General features: G+C 40.0%; 2 protein-coding genes across 3 annotated transcripts in view; both read left to right on the top strand.

The window, feature by feature from the left end:
• LOC108709197 (filamin A-interacting protein 1-like) overlaps positions 1–14,188 on the top strand; it is a 138,300-nt gene extending 124,112 nt beyond the window's left edge. Inside the window, exon 6 of one of the 2 annotated variants that reach the window (XM_018248828.2) lies at positions 13,563–14,188. In XM_018248828.2, coding sequence (XP_018104317.1) covers positions 13,563–13,700 — 138 coding nt within the window. In that variant the 3' untranslated portion in view covers positions 13,701–14,188. The remainder of the gene's footprint in view (positions 1–13,562) is intronic. The other variant, XM_018248829.2, reaches the window with a different exon arrangement.
• Positions 14,189–16,774: 2,586 nt separating this feature from the next.
• tbc1d23.S (TBC1 domain family member 23 S homeolog) overlaps positions 16,775–22,846 on the top strand; it is a gene marked incomplete in the record, with an annotated part of 42,521 nt that continues 36,449 nt past the window's right edge. The window contains 1 exon segment of the mRNA NM_001091381.1: positions 16,775–16,801.

Raw genomic sequence — 22,846 nt, 5'->3', positions numbered from 1 at the left:
TTCTGCACGGCTGGGAAGTAAGGCGGGGGCTCCCCCTGCTGTTCATAAGTATGATTGTTTCCCTGCAGAGCAGTTAGGGACCGTCTGACAATTCCTATCCACCGCAGTAAATGAAGGGAGAATTTCACTGCATACAGTCAGGTTTCTTATAAAAACGGTACACATTTTTTAATTAAACTATATTGGAGATAGGTTTCTTTTTCATTAAAGAAAGTAAAAATGGGATCTTATTTTTTTGCCTTTCCTTGTCCTTTAAGAAAAAGATAAACTTCCATGTGCCTTCATCGTAATGCCTAATATGGCAGTGGAATCTTATTAAGAGGAAAAAAATGTGGCAATGTGACCAATACCTTGTTTCTAGAGCACAACGATCTGTTCTCATTCTGTGTGCAGTGCTACTTACAGAAAGGGGGCAGGCGTGGGTGGCCCATTAAACACCCCTATATCTTTATGTTTAATTCTGAATGCACAAACGGAGGAGCATAAGGGGACACAAGGAACTCTGTATGTGACACCTGCTTTAATACCTGTAGGTATTAAAGGAGAACTTTAGGAGAGCTAAAAATGCTTCACATTATGTTTTGAGATTCTGTAGCATCACAAGGCAAACACGGCCCTTTAGCAGTTGAATCTATGAATTTGATGATGTCCTCCAGGAGTTCACCATATTGTTTTCTGCTGACTTTAGAGCACATGCTTTCAGCTGCTGTCACTTATTAGAGCTTAGGGACTGACTCGCAATATACTACACATATAGAATAATTATCCCTTTAGCATTAGCTCCTAGGACACATGAACCTAATTTTACAACCCCTAAACTTAGCTGCCCAGAGCACACTAAGTATGTGCAGTGTCATGGACATTCCTAACAAAACCCAAAATGGGGAGCTCCTGTGTGCAACTTTGAAGGCTTGAAGCACAGCTGTTATTGAGATTTTGAAACTTTAGCCTGGTGTAGTAATTTTGGTATATAAAATACAACATTTCTACCCATTTCTATTTTATTATTTAGTTCTCCTTTAACTGAGAAGGAAAGGCTGTTGATAGGCACCCCCAAGTGATTGTATTGACTTACCTGAAACCCGGGCTGGTGCTCCTATCAGCAGAAAACTGCACCGGCCCGGGGTTATACCAGTGAGCACCACAGAGTGATCCACTTCCGTTTTCTTTGTGCGGCTGCGCATACGCAGTAGAACGAAAAGCCAAACTTAAACTAAAAAGTCGGCTATTTCGTTCAACTGCGCATGCGTTTGCCCCGGGAAATTTGAAGCAAGAAGAAGCTGGAAGAGGATCACTCCGTGGTGCTCACTGGTATAACCGCGGGACGGTGCAGTTTTCAGTTTAGGAGATCCGACCCAGGGTTTCAGGTAAGTCAATACAATCACTTGGGGGTGCCTAACATTTGGCACCCCCAAGTGCACAAAGACTTTCCTTTTCCTTTAAAAACAGGTCCTTCATGTGCCCATGTAAGATGTGGTATGCACCTTGCACCAGATCTTAAATCCAGCACAAGGTGCATAACACAGCTAGTACATGCATATAGTATTGTTTTACCACTGGTCACTAAGCAGTAAGGATGCACTGAATCCACTATTTTGGATTCGGCCGAACACCTGAATCCTTTGCGAAAGATTCGGGTGAATACCGAACCATATTTGTATATGCAAATTAGGGGGTGGGAAGGGGAAAACATTTGTTCTTCCTTGTTTTGTGACAAAAAGTCACACAATTTCCCTCCCCTAATTTTCATATGCAAATTCACATTCGGTTCTGCTGGGCAGAAGGATTCGGACGAATCCGAAATCCTGTGAAAAAGCCAGAATCCCGATTCGGTGCATCCCTACTAAGCAGTGAAACTGACAACACCATGACACATCATGGACATCATTACTTTCTGTATTAACCTGCTCAGCAATAAGATGTTGCCATATATGCAACCATGTTATTAAATAAACACAACTGTGCAACTACAAATTCACCCATACGGCTGAACTGAGATGACTGAACACGTGTGCCTTATTGAGCGGAGGCTTCTACTTAATTCTCTCCCTGTAACATATTTGTAACGCTCGCGTAATTCGAAATGAAGTTATTCTCCATCAAGTTCACTAAATGGCAAAAATAAATAAATCATATTTTCTAAGAAGACCTGCTTTGCTTGATCAGCTGCTTGCCATCTTCTCTCTTCGGACACTCTCCAAAAGCGCCACAGAAATCTTCCACTTAACGATCTTTCTTTTTTTAAGCAAAACCTGTTAAAGGCAGGCCAAAAGCCTTCAAAATTAAACGAGGGAAAAAAAGGCTTTGAGTCACAGCACAAATATACATTTTTTTCTTCGAAAATAATTTGGAAGAATTTCCTCATTGCTCGTTGCTAAGGGCCCCATGAATTCACATCAATTAAGGCTGGGGGGAAATCTGGCATTTATTTATGCAAGTGAAGCATATGATGCAGTCCAATTGGGAGACTAAGTGGGATAACATCATCATAGCACAAATATTAACACAGTGCTCCTATTAGAGATTATTTATCTTTCTAACTAGGTCTAAAACAGCCTCCTACTTTCCATGCCGCAAAAAATGAATGCCAGGAGAACTACTGAGAGACATTATGAGAGCGGTTTCCCTTGACATTTGTCTCTACAGTATCATCAGTCATTGCACCCCAGACGAAACGGACAGGCCGGGGTTAGGGTTAGCCGTTACAAGAGTGACACCAGGAAATGAGTGGGACTCTGTGATTGGTTGAGAGGTCACTGGCAGACCCCGCTCTGTTATCCTGCATTAGTGGTGGAATGGGGGCGAGGGCATGATTTATGGTATTGATTGATATAATCAACGTTGCACAACTGGAATGGATTACGTAAGAAGAGAAACACACACAAACGCACAACCGAACTCTTATTTTTAGTCATAACCATTTCAATTCTTTTTTCCTCTATAAAATAATATCAGGGGCAGATTTATCAAGAGTCGAAGAGAATTCGAGGGAATTTTCTAAGTAAAAACAAGTAATTTTTTGGATAGGATACTACGACTTTATTTCGAATTCGATTCGAAGTAAAATAGTTTGACTATTCGATAATCGAAGTACTGTCTCTTTATATAAACTTCGACTTCAATAGTTCGTCAAATTAAATCTGCCGAAGTGCTATGTTAGCCTATTGGGACCTTCTAATGCATTTTTCTAAGTCTTCACACATCGAAGTAAAATCGTTCGATCGTACGCTAAAATCGTTCAATCGAACGATTTTTCTACGATCGTTCGATGGCGGTGTAAAATCCTCGAATCGAAGTTGAAGTATTTTAATTCAATGGTTGAATTTCAAAGTATTTTTTACTTCGAAATTCGACCCTTGATAAATCTGCCCCTTAATGTGAGCAGCCAGGGTTTAGGTAGGAGGATCACAATCCACTTACTAGAATATACAGGTATGGGATCTACTGTACAGAAATCTGTTGTCCAGACAGCTCTGAATTACAGAATGGGCATTTCCCATAAAAAAATTCTTTCCTTTTTCATAATAATAGTAAGACAGTGTCTTGTACTTGATTCCAAATAAGACATAATGAATCCTTATTTGAGGCAAAAAAAAATCCTATTGGGTTTAATTAATGTTTAAGTTCATTTTTAGCAGACTTAAGATATGGAAATCTAAGTTACAAAAAAGATCTGAAACCCCTAGGTTACAAGCATTTTGTGTAATAGCTCCAGTACATGCAGATCGATAGATATGGTAAATAAAGTCCCCCCTTTTGTAAAATATAAGGATATTATAAGTCAGCGAGGAGTTCCATGACCATATAAAAGCAGGAGGCCGAAGGTCACTTTTAATATCCTCATATTTTGCAACAGGGAGTACTTTATTTATTATAATACACACGTTTTAGTGAGTCGTGACAGAAATGACATCACTACTCACCGTTTAAAACTGATGACATCACTACTCACCGTTTATAACTGATGACATCGCTACTCACTGTTTATAACTGATGACATCACTACTCACCGTTTATAACTGATGACATCACTACTCACCGTTTATAAGGATATCATTTACAAGATATTCATGGCTTTTGTGTATTAGATAGATAGATAGATAGATAGATAGATAGATAGATGATAGATAGATAGATAGATAGATGATAGATAGATAGATAGATAGATAGATAGATAGATAGCTGGCTGGTAATGCTTTTATTATTATTATTATCTTTTATTACATACCTTTTTCTTTTATATTAATAAATCTAGCATCGGAATTGGTAGTTTCTATTTACATAATACAGGTCCATATCCACGAATGCCAGGGAGTTGTAGATCAACAACCGGCGGCTGCAAACTAGAGAAGTCAACAGACATTGCTGCAATCTCTCCTTACTTTCTATCAAAGTGGCTAAGTGGAACTTCTTTATTCTTCATCTCAAATGCTTCTCCTTCTGGGCAGTTCTCCCAAGTGACTACCTCAGTCACTTTACCTGCAAAGTAGGTAGAAACAATGAGATGACCATCATTACTGTCCGAAGCCAGGCCAGCGGCATTGATTGACCAGATCTGGGGCAGACCATAGAGTAGCCATGTCTCATGCATCAAGCTGAAGGCGTCATTCTTCTGAAGTCTCACATGCCTGTTGGCCTATCTGTTTCCATCCCTCATGGATCTGTAGCACAGCAAGCTACATAAATCAGTCACAGCTCGTATATCCCCACCCAGCCAGGTTAATTGGTTCCTTTTTTTAATACACTAAGCTTTCAGCCAATAATTCTAAGGTATAGGTTTTCATACTTCAGCCTTCCATTGCAGAAGAACACCATTAGGTCATGACCCCTTTAATTCACAATAAGGTTACAAATATATATAAAAAAAAAACAAGGCCAAGAGCCAAGAACAGTATAAATACAGTTCTTTACAGAAAGTTCTACCCCTGACCCAAAGGAAAACTATACGAACAATGTAGGTCTCTATAAAAATATATTACATAAAACATCTCATATGTAAAACCCGCTTCATGTAAATAAACCATTTTCATAATAATATACTCTTTTAGTAGAGTGTGCCATTGGGTAATCCTACATAGAAAATGGCAATTTTAAAAAATAAGGGCCGTCCCCTGGGTTCGTAGGATTTACGGTGCACATAAACAAACCAAACAAACTATACTTCTTAGGTCACATGAGCCAATTAACAGACAGAGTTCTATCTTTTGCCTCCATACTTCTTACTGTTACAATTAGAGCTGCAGTATTTCTGGTAGGGATGCACTGAATCCACTATTTTGGATTCCTTTGCAAAAGATTTGGCCGAATACCAAATCGAATCCTAATTTGAATATGCAAATTAGGGAAGGGAAGGGGAAAAACATTTTTTACTTCCTTGTTTTGTGGCAAAAAGTCACATGATTTCCCTCCCGCTCGGATTAGGTTCGGCCGAATCCTGCTGAAAAAGGCCGAATCCCGAACCAAATCCTGGATTCGGTGCATCCCTAATTTCTGGTCAGGTGATCTCTGAGGCAGCACACAAACCATCACGAAATGGTGGTTCAAGGCAAGATTCAGGGCAATATTTACTTAAATATATATTCCAGTTAGGCAAGATTCTTAATATGCCACTTTATATCATATAAACTATCTGTTGCTAAAAGATTCATTTTGGGGGTAAAGTTTTCCTTTAAGGGCTATAGCCGACAAAAGCCTTACAAAGGTTTGTTTTGATCATCAAATGCATAACAGACGCCTTCCCATTGCCCATATTGAGAGGATCCGTGAGTAGCCATTATTGAATATACGGTCACCCAAAATTGTCCAATGCACGGCTATTAGTACTTGATACTGCAGTGTTGAAGGCATCATCACTGTGATCCAAAGCGTTTTCTCCAGAGAACAGGAGCTTCTCAAAGCACAAGGTCATGCAAGGAATATGAACTGCTGCACAAATGGTTCCTCTCCATTTTTAGAGACTCACAATGACAAAGGATTGGCTTTGTAGGAGCCGTTTTCTCCATAGCTCCTTGGATTGTGTCTAGGCTGGCAGAAGCTGTAACACCATGTAAAGCATTTCTCCTCTCTTGAATTCTACAATGTCCCCCTGAGAGGCAGGCCCGGACTGGTTCTGGCAAATGCCAGAGGGGCTGCTATAAGGTCCAATAGAAAGTCAGTATTTAGTGGGCTGGTGGGGGAGGCTTGGGCCTCTATGTGGGCTGATTGGGCCTCTGTGTATCTAAAATGCCAAGGCCTATTTTAATTCTCAGTCCGGACCTGCTGAGAGGTGGCTGAAATAAAAACATCAAGATTGACCTTATAGAACCATTTCTATTTCTCTGCATCTCTTGTACCAGCAATACCTGCATTAAAGGCACATGGCTTACAGCATGCGTCATATGATTTCAAAAGCAGACGCCAAATCCATAATGACTTTCCAAGGTGTATTTTTTTTTTTTTAATCTCCATACAGCAGAGTTAATGTCCATCAAGCCCACTGCTTTTTCATTAGCAGCCACGCAACATTCTATAAAACAGCAGGTTTTGTTTCCCAAGTGCCTTGATGATTTCATATCATAACAAACATTTTGGGTTCACTCTGCCTTTTTGGCCAACGTCTCTGCCCTATAAAGACTAGAGCGAGCTCAACGGGGGCCTCTGGCTGTATTTGATAAGTTCAGTGAAAAGTAGAGAAACCAGATGTTGTTTGCGATTCTGCTCAACAATTTAGCACGTTACATGATTTAGAAAATTAGGAAAGTAGGGTGTTGATTAATTTCCTATTATTCAGTGAAGGCTATAGAACTAAATCTGGGATGTTAAAAACATGATGCTACAATTGATTGGAATATCCTGGATTCAAGCACAGAAGGACATCAGGGACTAGTTTATGGAAATGTGAAATGTACGAGCAATCTTGATTACAATACAAATCACATTTTTTCACATCAGGTGAAGATTTTTAGATATTTATAATTTTTTCTCTTTTTTCGTTGGTGTTTTATTAGCTCAAACCTGCCAAGATCCATTAAAAATCCAAAGAAACTTGGAAAAACTACTCAGCTGCTGCAATCTATACAGGCCTGTCAAAAAAGGGGCCAAAAGTGCTGGGATATAGCCCCCAACTCCAAAGGGCACTCAATTCAAAAATTCAAAAATATATTCCCAGTCAATACTCTCAAAGTTAAAAAGTCACTCTTTATTTATCATAGATATTAAAAAGTAGGCATACAGACCAATTGATGCTCCGCCTTCAAGGAAGAATCCCGGGCCAGTGCAGTTTTCTGCTGATAGGAGCACCTAACTTTTGGCACGCCCAAGTATAACAGGAATTTCCTTCTCCTTTAAATATCTCAATTTCCCAAGTGTATTTATTACAGGTATGGGATTCGTTATATGGAAACCCATTATCCAGAAAGCTCCAAATTATGGAAAGACCGTCTCCCATAGGCTCCATTTTATCCAAATAATTCACATTTTTAAAAATAATTTCCATACACTACGAATGCAATGGATAGTAACATTGTAAAAATTGCTTTACTGCACATGTCCTTGACTAGAGATGCTCAAGTGATCAATGGGAAAGGAAAAAAGATGGAGGCGTTAAGATGTAACGTACCCCAGGTAGGTGCTTCATTACTGAAGAGGAGCACTGGCTCAGGGTACAGATTTGATTTGAATAAACACCAAGGATTTTTCCCAAATCCAAATTCTACAAAAGTGCTGGGAATATCATGACAAATGCAGAGCCAAGTCCATCTCCAAAAAATAAAGATAGCATAGAAAGAAAGAATTCTTAATATATTACAAGAACGCAAGTTTAAAGTAGAACTAAAGCCTAACTAAAGAAGTAGGTAGAAATGTTGTACATGATGTTTTGTGCTTCTGTATCAGCCCAAGGCAATCACAGCCCTTTAGCAGTAAAGATCTGTGTCTCCAAAGATGCCCCAGTAGCTCCCCATCTTCTTTTCTGCTGATTCACTGCACATGCTCTGTGCTGCTGTCACTTACTGAGCTTAGGGACCCACTCACAATATACAGTACACATAGAATAGTAATGTCACAATATAAGGCTGATTAGTAATTAATACACATAATTACTACGTGGCAGCACAGAAACCAGTGCAATTAGCATCAGAATTTAATAATCAGCCCTGTAGCATCAGCTTATATTACAGACCAACTCCAACCTTATTTCTCCTCATTTCTGGGCAGGCAAAAAAACCTGTAAATAACTTCTCACTGCCCAGTACTGCCTCCGAGCCTAATGCCCAATAGTAAGCACAATTTTGCAGCACATCCAGATATTTACATATAGACATATCTAGATAAACCTTCGGTTTATAAAGGCTATATTCTGGTCACAGGGTCCTAGGGCCAATGCTTGCTTATACCCTCCCCGCCCCTATTTTGCATTTACAAATTCTCCTGACAACTTACTTAAAGGGATACTGTCATGGGAAAAAACATTTTTTTCAAAATGAATCAGTTAATAGTGCTGCTCCAGCAGAAATTTGCGCTGAAATCCATTTCTCAAAAGAGCAAACTGATTTTTTTATATTCAATTTTGAAATCTGACATGGGGCTAGACATATTGTCAGTTTCCCAGCTGCCCCAAGTCATGTGACTTGTGCTCTGATAAACTTCAATCACTCTTTACTGCTGTACTGCAAGTTGGAGTGATATCACCCCCCTCCCTCCCCCCCCCCAGCAGCCAAACAACAGAACAATGGGAAGGTAACCAGATAGCAGCTCCCTAACACAAGATAACAGCTGCCTGGTAGATCTAAGAACAACACTCAATAGTAAAAACCCATGTCCCACTGAGACACATTCAGTTACATTGAGAAGGAAAAACAGCAGCCTGCTAGAAAGCATTTCTCTCCTAAAGTGCAGGCACAAGTCACATGACTTGGGGCAGCTGGGAAATTGACAAAATGTCTAGCCCCATGTCAGATTTCAAAATTGAATATAAAAAAATCTGTTTGCTCTTTTGACTGATACGTTTTGAAAATGTTTTCCGATGACAGGATCCCTTTACCTATTTCGTGGTTAGAATCGTCTGAAACTGTCCAGCAGGTGGAGCTGCTGGAACAAAATTCATTCATATAAACAGGACACGTATCCCTTAATATCATCAATTTTACATTCACTTATCTTAAAGGTTTACTTATGCTGGGGTGGTTCACCTTTAAGGTAACTCTTAGTATGTTCTAGAATGAGCAATTCTAAGCAACTTTTCAATTGGTTTTCATTATTTATTATTAATAGTTTTATAGTTATTTGCCTTTTTCTTCTGACTCTTTGCAGCTTTAAATTGGGCGTCGCACACACATGTATTGTTATTGTTACTTTTTATTACTGATCCTTCTATTCAGGCCTCTCCTATTAATATTCCAGTCTCTTATTCACATCAATGCATGGTTGCTAGGGGAATTTGGACCCTAGCTACCTAATTGCTTAAAATGCAAATTGAAGAGCTGCTGAATAAAAAGCTAAATAACTCAAAAACCTTAAATACTAAAAAATGAAAACCAATTGCAAATTGTCTCAGAATTTTACTCTCTACATCATACCAAAGATTACCTCAAAGGTGAACAACCCCTTTAAGCAGCATTTTTCTAATGTAAAAAATCCTTAGAAATCTAAGCAAAAAAAAAACCAGTGTGTAAGGTACAATGTAGAGGCTCACCAGCAGAGGGAGTAAACACAAGAAGACATCAAAAAAGAGGCTGGCACAAGCCGAACCACAACGAGTAGAGAAGCAGGAGCCGGTTTGTAGAAGTTAAAAAAAAAAAAATCACATTTTATTAGGCGTGCACTGAATCCACTATTTTGGATTCAGCCGAACACCCGAATCCTTTGTGAAAGATTTGGCCGTATACCAAACCAAACCCGAATCCTAATTTGCATATGCAAATAAGGTGTGGGAAGGGTAAAACATTTTTACTTTCTTGTTTTGAGATAAAAAGTCTTGTTAATTCCCTCCCGCCCCTATTTTGCTTATACAAATTCTGATTCGGTTCCTGGATTCCTGGGATGCTGAGAAAGGCCGAATCCTGGATTCGGTGCATCCCTACATTTTATTTTCCACAATTAAAATTATGTCCTTAATCTTAAATTGGCTGGCCTGGAAACTACAGTATATAATCTAAACGAGAGCTACCCTCTCCTCCACGCTTTTTAAAGGGCATGTAAAGTGTAAAATAGAATAAGGCTAGAAATGCTGTATTTTGTATACTAAACATAAACATGAACTTACTGCACCACAAGCCTAATCAAACAAATAATTTATGCTTTCAAAGTTGGCTACAGGGGGTCACCATCTTGTAACTTTGTTATACATCTTTGCAAGACTAAGACTGTGCACATGCTCAGTGTTTTCTGGGCTGCTTAGGGATCGTCATAAGCAAAGCTGCTTGAGTTCTGCATGGCTGGGAAGTAAGGCGGGCAAAATAATACTCCAAATAGAATCCCAGTTTATCTGTTTAAATCTGGGTCCATGATCTTTGTCCCTGCGGCTGGAGTTGGAAACAGTAAAGGGGATGTAAAGGCAAAAATAAAATCCAATACAAATCTCTACACAGTCGCCGACTTCTCTACAGGGAAACAAACAAAGCTGCTTGAGTTCTGCATGGCTGGGAAGTAAGGCGGGGGCTCCCCCTGCTGTTCATAAGTATGATTGTTTCCCTGCAGAGCAGTTAGGGACCGTCTGACAATTCCTATCCACAGCAGTAAATGAAGGGAGAATTTCACTGCATACAGTCAGGTTTCTTATAAAAACTGTACACATTTTTTAATTAAAGTATATTGGAGATAGGTTTCTTTTTTATTAAAGAAAGTAAAAATGGGATTTTATTTTTTTGACTTTACATGCCTTTAAAAGAGGACAATAGAATACTGGCCCCTTGCTGGAATTATTTATAGAAAGTAACAGATGTGCAACATCTTCTCTGCATTCTGTCATTTTTCCACCATGAAACCAGTAAAATCGTTTTAGCCGGGCAACCAGTCCCAATATGATTTGTGGTCATCCGCATGAACACTGCAATTTAATCTGAAGCCTGGGAAAGCCCAATTGCCACGGAAACGGGTAGAAAACATACTGAGGAGGGTCAGGCTGTTCTGGACAAGTTAATTCATAGCAGTTAATTAATAATAGAAGGGATTATAACGGGCGGCTGGCTCACTGCACCCCCAGAATTGTGTAACGTTTTAGGGTCGTTGCAACTCAGCAGACACTTTCCATGCCAATCACTTACAGTAATGTGTGAGCAACCGCATACAGATATACATTACCAGCGAGTGACCAACATTCTTCTTTACTGTACTGGAAAATGTTACAGCATGTGAACAGGACAGAAACCATAAATGAATTCATAACAGCTGGATCTGGTTTCAGCCTTCAGAACATTTGTTTAACTAATGGCACATTAGGTTGATTAACAATAATAAAAAAAAAGAAATGCTTTAAATCTGGCCGGCCTGCTGAAATTGTAACGTATAAATGTATTTATTTTGTCGAGCTCGGTGGTACTAGACACATTATAGTCTATAAAGTCCTTCCACAGCCGACCCGCTTATTAAGCAGCTTATAGCTCATTATCATTAAAGGGGGTTGTTCACCTTTGAGATAACTTTTAGTATGATGTATTTAAGGTTTTTGAGTTAATTCGCTTTTTATTCAGGGGCTGGTCAATTTGCATTTGAAGTAATCTGTAATCTAGTAGCTAGGGTCCAAATTCCCCTAGCAGAAATAGAAAGAAGAGTAATAAAAAGTAGCAATAACAATACATTTGTAGCCTTACAGAGCATTTGTTTTTTGTAGAAGGGGTCAAAGCAAAGCAGCTGCAAAAAGTCCGAAGAAAAATGCAAATAACTATAAAACTAGAACAAATAAATAATAAAAACCAATTGAAAAGTTGCTTAGAATTGGTCATTCTGTAACACACTAAAAGTTACCTTAAAGGTGAACCACACTTTTTTCAGTTCAGTTGGTTTCAGATAGATCACTAGAAACAAAGACTTTTCCCAAATACTTTATATTTTCTATGTGTGACCGTTTTTCTAATATTGAAGTGTAAAGTGTAATTTTTCATCTTCTAAGAGTAAGGCCACACGAGGAGATTCGGGAAAATTTTGTCGCCTGGCGACTAATCGCCTCGCCCCGAACTGCCTCAGCGTGTTTTCCCTTAGGCTATAATGAAAAATCGCCTGCGCTAAAGCACACGCGGTGATGCATTTTCTATAGTAGCCCGAAGTTGCCAAGGAGAGTAGTCACCTTGTTCCAAAAGTCATTGCTGGAATTACTTGATAGAGTGAGACAGATACAGGAGGTACTAGGAGGGAAATAAAATTGTGATGAAAAAACAATACCGCCACCTACAGGTAACATGTATGTTAAACTTTATAGGGGAAAAAAAGGCTTATTTTTGCCCAACATACATGAAAATACAGCCCATTTTATGTCTATGAAGATTCTTATTTATCCAGGTCATGATATACAATATCTAGTAGAATTAAGTCAAAGGCAACCTCAGCTGAATTGAAAAAGCCACTCGGATGAGTTGTGAAACATTTTCATTGTCCAGTCACCTTTGACTTAATTCTACTAGATACTCTACTGCCCATTTTCCTTTTCTCAGGAGACCACAGTAATGTTTAACGCTGGTAAAATGTAAAACATCACTGTGTAGTAATAGAACACGGTGAAATTTGCAATATTACGTTTTAAAGGGGTGATTCACCTTTAATTTAGGGATGCACCGAATCCACTATTTGGGATTCGGCTGAATCCCCAAATCCTTGGTGAAAGATTTGGCCGAATACTATACTGAATCCGAATCCTAATTTGCATATGCAAATTAGGGTCAAGAAAGGAAAACATGGAAAAAAATTATTTTTTTGTGACGAAAAGTCACACGATTTCCCTACCCGCCCGTAATTTACATAAGCAAATTAGGATTCAGATTCAGTTCGGCCAGGCACAAGGATTCCAAATCCTGCTGAAAAAGCCCAAATCGTGGCCGAATGCCAAACCGAATCCTGGATTTGGTGCATCCCTACTTTAATTAAACTTTTAGTATGTAACAGAATGGCTAATTCTAAGCAAGTTTTCAATTTGCCTTTATTTTTTCATTTTTATAGTTTTTTTTAATTACTTGCCTTCTTCTTCTGACTCTTCCCAGTTCTGTAATGGGGGTCTTTGTTCCCCTCTAAAAACATATGCCCTGTAAGGCTACACATTTATTGTTATTACTACTTTTTATTACTCACCTTTCTATTCAGGCCTTTCCTATTCCTATTCCAGGCCCCTATTCAAATCAATGTACGGTTGCTAGAGTAACTTGGACACCAGCAAGCAGATTGCTGAAACTGAAAACTGGAGAGCTGCTGAATAAAAAGCTAAATAATAAAAATAGAAAAAATGTAGACCAACTGCAAATTATCTAAGAACATTACTCTCTACATTATACTAAATGAACACAAAGGTGAACAACCGCTTTAAGTGCAACTGAGTATAAACTGGGTATTTTGCATCTTGATACGCAGCTGATATATATATATATTTTTTTATATTGCAGGTACCAGAGGAAGCAGCCGGTGGCACTGGTCCGACTCGGATTCCCAAACCAAAGTCTGTCAGTGCATCCAAACTGCCAGTTAAAAAGATACACTCAGCTAAAGACATTCCAACTTTTCCAAATGGCACTAGAAGATGATCCGAGCCTGGTTTGGGACAAGGGGAAGGTGTAACCAAGAAGAGTCTCCCTTCCTGATCATTTGGAAAAGTGAAACCATCCTTATAGGTCAGGGCATATGTAGTATTAATAAATTCTGTGCCCCGCAGGCAGGAGGCAGCTGATTGGCAGAATATAACTGCATATTACAGCTTTCTCAGATAAGGACCCTTTTTTAAATGGAATTTTCCGCTCATTAATATTGTAACAATGCCTTGTTCAGCAGCTTTATCGGTTAGAATATGAAGGTATTGCCTTATGGCAAAAAAGCATCTTCTGAATAAAATTCGGACCCGACTATTTGTAGAAAAACATATAAATAAAAACTGCATTTTATTTACACTGTGCTAAAACCTCTCTGTCTTCTATAATGTGCAGGAATAATCCTGTTCATTTTCTCATTACCTTTCCCACTGTCAGATAGAAGCAACTGCCCACCGATCACTAGAAATTCAACCAACCAGCACACAGAATGTGTACAATCTCTTTTGAGATCCTTACTTTACTTTTGCCAATTTTAACCGAATTTTATATAAACTAACAAAAATACATTGTCTGACATTATAAACCCTAAAAACAAATTTAGGTAAAAAAATGCTCTCTTCGAAGCACTTTTGCAATTTACATTATTTTTTTCTTGTTAATTTCCAAGATATTAAGTAATTTTTTGCCGAAACAGCAGGTAATTAAGATATTAATCTGGTAATATCATGAATTTGTAACAACAGTGCCACCTGCTGGTTGATTTGGCAAGAGCAATAAGTCAGAGAAAAGAAACCTGTTGTGCTGTTGCTCTGCTTAGAACAAGGAGAACTAAAGCCTAACTAGACAGGGGCTAGAAATGTTGTACATGATGTTTTGTGCTTCTGTACCAGCCCAAGGCAACCACAGCCCTTTAGCAGTAAAGATCTGTGTCTCCAAAGATGCCCCAGTAGCTCCCCATCTTCTTTTCTGCTGATTCACTGCACATGCTCTGTGCTGCTGTCACTTACTGAGCTTAGGGAGCCACTCACAATATACAGTACACATAGAATAGAAATGTCACAATATAAGGCTGATTAGTAATTAATACACATAATTACTACATGGCAGCACAGAAACCAGTGCAATTAGCATCAGAATTTAATAATCAGCAAACCTGTAGCATCATCTTATATTACAGCCAGGGAAGCTCATTTTCTGCTGGATAATTAGTGACGAGCCCTAAGCTTAGCTTCTCAACAGCCAATCAGAGCCCACTGAGCATGTGAGTGTCACAGACACTTTCCAAGATGGTGACCCCCTGTGACAAGTTTGAAGTCCTGGATCATTGCTGCTATTGACAAGCTCAAACTTTAGCCTCGTGCAATAAGTGCAGCATATAAAATATGGCATGTTTAGCCATATTCATTTGCACCATACATATATGTGATAAATCACAAAAAAACTCACATAGACATTCTAGCCACCATGCTATCAAGTATGGCAGCCTCCCGGGGATATCCACAAAGCAGATTTGATTGGTTGTCTGTATCACAAGGGGAATATCCACACATACCTCCCAACATTTCAGAGCAAGAAAGAGGGACAAAACTGTTTGTCGCGCGTAGCCTGGCAAAATTTTTTGACCACGCCCACTTGTGGCCACACCCCCTAAAGGCACACCCATTTATAAAAACAGACACCGATTTCTCTTAGTTGGCATAGCAGACAAGATTCATTGATCTCATGTTAAAAAAAAGATACTTCCCCTTTGATGGAAGGATTTAAAGGGATAGACAGTGCATGTGTGTGTGTGTCTTGTAGCTGTTGTTGTGCGGCCCATACAATAACAGAATGCTATTTACAACACTTTGCTATTTACAGCGGTAACTGCTGTATAATTCAGCCTTTGCTGGATGAGCCTGAAGTTTTATATTAAAAAAAAAAATCCCCCACTGACTATCCTTTCTGCAAGAACTGCTGCTGGACCAGGTGTTACCACGATGGCTGGCCACACACCATACACACAACAAGCACACACACACACACACTAAAGACACACTAAACACACACACACCAAACACACACGCCAAACACACACACGCCAAACACACACACACACCAAACACACACACTAAACACACACACACCAAACACACACACACCAAACACACACACACACACACACACACTAAAGACACACCAAACACACACACACACTAAAGACACACACACACTAAGACTAAACACACACACATCATACCTCCCAACATTTTGGAAGTAAAAAGAGGGACAAAAAATTTTTTTCCGCATGTAGCGCAGCAATTTTTTTGACCACACCCCTTTCTGTGGCCACACCCCCTAATTACCATGTTTGTTTTACAAAATTTGGCAGGTTATGAAAGTGTGAAAATATTTCTCCTTATCTAAACTGTGTTTTTGTGTCTCAAAATTGTTACGAAGTATCTTATCTGCACCTGTTAGCTGTTCTGGGCTCTCTGCTAAAAGCCAATTAAGTGAGAAACTTTGTTTCTTTTTCTGGCTGTTCAGTGCAGAGAAAAGAGGGACTTTCCAGTACAAATGAGGGACTGCGGGTTGAGCTGTCAAAAGAGGGACTGTCCCTCCAAAAAAGGGACAGTTGGGAGGTATGGAGACCTCCCATTTGAAAGTTGGAAAGATTCAGAAGAAAAAAAGCAAATAATTCAAAAATCATAAAAAATAAACAATGAAGACCAATTGAAAAGTTGCTTAGAATTAGCCATTGTGTAACATACTAAGTTACTCCCCTTTAATGTGTAGGAGGCTGAGTCTCTGGCCTGTTGCAGGTGCCCACACTCGCCATGTTTCGGCCCTGGAGATTAGAAGGAGCCGCTTCATACAGCAGCGAGTGATAATACGAACGCCCCTTTCAAGAAGAAAAAAGACTGGAAGCGCTCGGCTGCTCTGGCCACAAGGCGTCACTTTCCTGTCTTTACGACACTGGCGCTGCTTTCCGGGATAGTGACGTGGAACGTCAACAGTCAAACATGGCCGAGCCCGAGGAAATCTCTCCTCCGTCTTCGCCTTCTCCTCCGCTGTCTTCTCCGGGAGCCGAGGAAGAGGAGGAGCCGGATACCTGGTGAGACCCTGTCCGTGTGCAGGTGGCCCCACACTATGGGCTACAGGGGGCGAGCAGTTTGCTCTCCGGCAGTCTGGGGGAGGGGGGACTGGGCGGCAGGAGCAGGTACATTGTGTTCGGCTTCATCTGTAGCTTGTGGGGCAGATAGGGACTGACACGTGACGTGTGCGGGCTTTATATGACAGATAATCCCCTTTCTTGCAGGGATGGCTTCTGTATTAGCACATAGGGCTGCAGGGAGCTCTTTGGGCATCAGGGAGTTCTTTGGGCATCAGGGAGTTCTTTGGGCAGCAGGGAGTTCTTTGGGCAGCAGGGAGTTCTTTGGGCAGCAGGGAGTTCTGTGGGCAGCAGGGAGTTCTGTGGGCAGCAGGGAGTTATTTGGGGAGCAGGGAGTTCTTTGGGGAGCAGGGAGTTCTTTGGGCAGCAGGGAGTTCTTTGGGCAGCAGAGAGTTCTTTGAGCAGCAGGGAGTTATTTGGGCAGCAGGGAGTTCTTTGAGCAGCAGGGAGTTCTTTGAGCAGCAGGGAGTTCTTTGAGCAGCAGGGAGTTCTTTGGGCAGCAGGGAGTTCTTTGGGCAGCAGGGAGTTCTTTGGGCAGCAGGGAGTTTTTTGGGCAGCAGGGAGTTTTTTGGGCAGCAGGGAGTTCTTTGGGCAGCAGGGAGTTCTTTGAGCAGCCGGGAGTGATCGTATCAGTGAGAGCTGTAAGAAGCAAAACTTGCTAGAAATCAGGCAGAGAATAATTACAGGTATCTGATGAATTTCAGCTCTTAGCACTGAGTCTTCTGGACATACTGGGAGTTGTAGTTTAGCAAGTCTGCCCAGCTTTACCTTCAGTATCCCCGACACAAGGTTCAAGTAATGTTTTTAGTTTGCACTGGCCTGGGTTGTAATGTCTGCATAGAAGAAGTTGTGTTTGTTTATCCCCTCTGCTTATTCAGAACAACATGTGAATTATGTACTTGAGAACATCACTGACCTCTCCAGCAAGGGGCTATGGCACTTAAATACAATCTACTCTATCACTGTGCTGTGAAGTTCTACTTATTTAGGTAATAATACAGAGTTCCAAATAGATTTTTATCCCATAAAGGGAAAAAAAATCAAACACAGAAGTCAATTCCCAAAAAAAGCCCCCCCGTCCAAGGGCCATATTATTTGGTAAAGCCATACGAAAACAGCGAGTGGGAGAGACTTACTGTTACATGAAAAAAAAGAGGCACCAGGTGATATATAAAAAGTAGAACATTTTTATTTAGGACATAAAGAAGCAAAGGATGGGCACTTACTCATAGGCTGAAGAGTAAGTGCCCATTCTTGGCACAAAACGCGTCAGGCTTATTTATGTCTAAAATAAAGATTTTCTACTTTTTAAACGTCACCTGGGCTCCTCTTTTTCACGTAACAGTAAGTCTCTCCCAATCTCTGTTTTTGGTCTCCCAATCTCTGTTTTTGGTCTCCCAATCTCTGTTTTTGGTCTCCCAATCTCTGTTTTTGTAGGGCACTTAAACTGAGAGCTTTCTGAAGTGGCTGGAAAGAATTCTGCGAGTTATGCAATAGTCTTAATCTGCATGTAGAGGAAACGGCTCTGGGATCCCATCCATTATCATAGGCTGTATCTGCTGGTTTACATTAGGGGATTGCTTCGGAGAGTGTAATATTTCTCTCTAATGCATTTAGATGACATCACATGGATGAAGCCAGAGATAATTGCTATGGGATAGTTGCAGGGATCAGGAATAATAATAATATTTATGCTTTTTTTTTTTTTTTTTTTGAGTTGCTGGAAAGATGTTGTTATATGGTTAGAAGTCTGGAGTACTTGTACAGCTTTCCTTTTTATGACTTTACTTAAAGGGATACTGTCATGGAAAAACATGTTTTTTTCCCAAAACGCATCAGTTAATAGTGCTGCTCCAGCAGAATTCTGCACTGAAATCCATTTCTCAAAAGAGCAAACAGATTTTTTTTACATTCAATTTTGAAATCTGACATGGGGCTAGATATTTTGTCAGTTTCCCAGCTGCCCCAGTCATGTGACTTGTGCCTGCACTTTAGGATGGAACTGCTTTCTGGCAGGCTGCTGTTTTTCCTTCTCAATGTAACTGAATGTGTCTCAGTGGGACATGGGTTTTTACTATTGAGTGTTGTTCTTAGATCTACCAGGCAGTTGTTATCTTGTGTTAGGGAGCTGCTATCTGGTTTCCTTCCCATTGTTCTGTTGTTAGGCTGCTGGGGGGGAGGGGTGATATCACTCCAACTTGCAGGAAATAGTGACTTAAGTTTATCAGAGCACAAGTCACATGACTGGGGGCAGCTGGGAAACTGACAATATGTCTAGCCCCATGTCAGATTTCAAAATTGAATATAAAAAAATCTATTTGCTGTTTTGAAAAATGGATTTCAGTGCAGAATTCTGCTGGAGTAGCACTAATAACTGATGCGTTTTGAAAAAAAAACATGTTTTCCCATGACGGTATCCCTTTAAAGGGTCATAAAATATTCTGTCTGTATATGTGCCTGACAACAATGTTTATGTTTTGTGATGTAGTCCTGGGCTATATAGTCCAAAACAATTTTTATCTTCTGCATACCACTTACTTGTTATCATAGGGTGCATTCAATCCCAGGCCGCTACCAAGCCCAACAAGACGTTTCCTTTAGAAAAGGGAGATGAAGCGCACACTATACTCCTGCCTTTTAAAAAATTATTGTGGCACATTTTTGCTTCAATAATTGTTTAAAAAGGCAGAAGCTGAAGTATGGTGTGCTTCATCTCCGTTTTCTAAGAAAAAACGTCCTGGATTATATGGTTGGTTTTTATAGGGTCTATTCCTAGGGTGGCAGCCCACGGGTGCCTATATCGATGATGAACACTTCCTGCAAATTTGGGAGGTGGAGGGGTACCACTATCCTGCCTGATTGGCATATACATATAGTCTTTGAGAGTAGGTCTAGGTCATAGGCAAATATAAATGCAAAATATCCAATTTTACGTGCCTAGCATGTGTTTGTTACAGTATAAAAACGCCTGTGTGTAAAAGCCATTAATTACTGTGAAGAGGGCACAAACGATTCTGCAGCTATTAGTGATGTGTGGGCCGGCCCAATACCCATGGATCGGGTGGGTACGGGCTGACCTTGGCGCACCTTTTGCGGGTCGCGGTTGTCGGGTCTGCCCATCAGCACGTCCTTTCTTTTCGGTGCCACAGGAAAAAGTTGGGAGGTAAAGCTTAGGGAACGTTGTATATTATCAAAACAGCACAAGTCAAATAATCTCTGCCATAGAAGCCGATACAGCAAGACTGATTAATAATCAGAATAGGCAGACTGCACTGGGTCTGTGGATATGAATCTCTACACCGTCGCCGGCTGCTTTATAGGGAAACAAACAAACCTGCTCAAGTTCTACATGGCTTGGAAATAAGGTGGGGGGGGGCTCCCCCTGCCTTTTGAAAGTATGATTGTTTTCCTGCAGAGCAGTTAGTTTCCTATCTGCAGCAGTCAGAGCAATAAACAAAGGGAATTTCAGTACATATAGTCAGGTTTATTATAAAAACTGTAGACGTTTTTAAAGTATCATGGAGATAGATTTCTTTTTCATTAAAAAATGGGATTTTATTTTTTTGCCTTAACATCCCCTTTAATGTTAATTTGAGCAATCTCTAGGCCTCCTCAGATGGTAAGTCAGAATTTTAAAGGGAAAGAAAACCCCCTTTTTGGCATAAACTTATTCAGTTGAGCTTATGTAAAAATATGCATTAACACACAATTAAGCATATAAACATGAATTTATTTTACATAAACCTACGTGGTTCCTCAGATTGAGAGGACATTTTCCTCTTACTCACAGGGACTTATTTTCATAGCCATTTTGCTTCCATGTTGAAGCGATAGATCCTGAAACTTAAAGGGACACTGTCATGGGAAAAACATGTTTTTTCAAAATGAATCAGTTAATAGTGCAGCTCCAGCAGAATTCTGCACAGAAATCCATTTTTCAAAAGAGCAAACAGATTTTTTTATATTCAATTTTGAAATCTGACATGGGGCTAGACATATTGTCAATTTCCCAGCTGCCCCAAGTCATGTGACTTGTGCTCTGATAAACTTCAGTCACTCTTCACTGCTGTACTGCAAGTTGGAGTGATATCACCCCCTCCCTTTCCCCCCAGCAGCCAAACAAAAGAACAATGGGAAGGTAACCAGATAGCAGCTCCCTAACACAAGATAACAGCTGCCTGGTAGATCTAAGAACAACACTCAATAGTAAAATCCAGGTCCCACTGAGACACATTCAGTTACATTGAGAAGGAAAAACAGCAGCCTGCCAGAAAGCATTTCTCTCCTAAAGTGCAGGCACAAGTCACATGACCAGGGGCAGCTGGGAAATTGACAAAATGTCTAGCCCCATGTCAGATTTCAAAATTGAATATAAAAAAAATCTGTTTGCTCTTTTGAGAAATGGATTTCAGTGCAGAATTCTGCTGGAGTAGCACTATTAACTGATGTGTTTTGAAAAAAAAACATCCCTTTAATGTCACTCAGTTTCCCATGGAACAAGGAAATCAAGGGGCTGAATAACTTCATAAGACTAAGGGGGTGGGGAAATGGCCCCTGAAAATCAGAGGCAAACTGTCATGGTTTCCTCTCAATCTATTGGTCTGTGTAATATGCATTTAAAGGGGTAGTTCACCGTTACAATATTTTTTAGTATGTAATACAACGTCTTATTCTTAGCCACGTTTCCATCTTTCGTTTTTTTAATAGTTTTTAAATTATTCTTCTTGTGCCACGTTCCAGCTTATAAATGGGGATCACTGACCCCAGCATCCAAAAAAAAACTCTTGGCTGAATAGTTGGCTGATAATGGCGAACATTCCAGACTGCAGAGCTGCTGAACAAAAAGCTAAACCATTCAAAAACCACAACAGAAATAAACAATGAAGATCAGTCGCAGATTTACTCCTAATATAACTGTCTACATTGCACTAAAGGTTTGAATAGGTGAATTAGGCAGTTCACTGTGTTTCTGCAACTTTATGTTTTTTATAAGCCCAAATGGATGAGCTCATTTCAAATGGGGGGTTCATTGTTTCTTTAAATGATGTTTGACTACAAAATGAACTTGATTGAACTGTACGCCCTTTGTCTTATTTACACGCTCCTCAGCATTTGTTTGTTTTTCATTAGTTTGAATCCATTATCAAAAGCCAGGCGTATCCAGTGTTTTCTAAGAAGCCACAAAAGGAAACGGTAGTGGCAATAGAAGATACAGCTGATTATACAAATATCAAACACTGACCCAGTTTTGAGTTGCCTGTTTGCAGTAGGGATGCACCGAATCCAGGATTCGGTTTGGGATTCGCCAAGATTCGGCCACTTCCTTGACTACTTGCTGGTCAGACTGGTGGGAAACTGACCAGCAGGTGGTGCTGTTGTAAAAAAATTAATTTATATAAACAGTACATGTTCCCCTTTATTGTAAATAATTAATGTAAATTACAAAAATGCGTAGAATAGCACCCATAAATTTTACATTCACATATTACTTATCCTTTAAGCTGACCACATGTCTCCGATATAGTCAGGTACTTCTTGACCATCTGGGCATTCATGACAGTTTGTGGCAGGTCAGTTTTTGACCTTTGGACGATCCTGATTGCACCTTATTTGTCCAAGCTGAACATGTCTGCTGATTATGAGACGAGGAAATCAAGAGCATGCGTAGTTTTTCTTTGCTTCATACAGAAAGTCCCAAACAAATAGGAAAAATATTAAATGGCCATCCCTGTGTATGGGCCACCAGTCAGCATCTGCCCATTGTATCCACAAGCTGATACAGTCCGATACCTTGGAGCATTAATTAATTAAGCTCTTACCTTATGTTGGCTAAATAAAATGCTAATCTCTACAGCCAGCTGTTCAGCTGATGTAAATAAGATATTCATACAGTAAAGGTGACCATAGACGTAGAGATCCGCTCGTTTGGTGATGTCGCCAAACAAGCAGATCTCTCCCCGATATGCCCACATTGAAGTGGGCGATATCGGGC

Source organism: Xenopus laevis, chromosome 2S, assembly GCF_017654675.1.
Source record: "Xenopus laevis strain J_2021 chromosome 2S, Xenopus_laevis_v10.1, whole genome shotgun sequence".
Taxonomy (NCBI): domain Eukaryota; kingdom Metazoa; phylum Chordata; class Amphibia; order Anura; family Pipidae; genus Xenopus; species Xenopus laevis.
The sequence above is the reverse complement of the archived record's forward strand: the minus strand, read 5'-3'. Positions and strand labels throughout refer to the sequence as shown.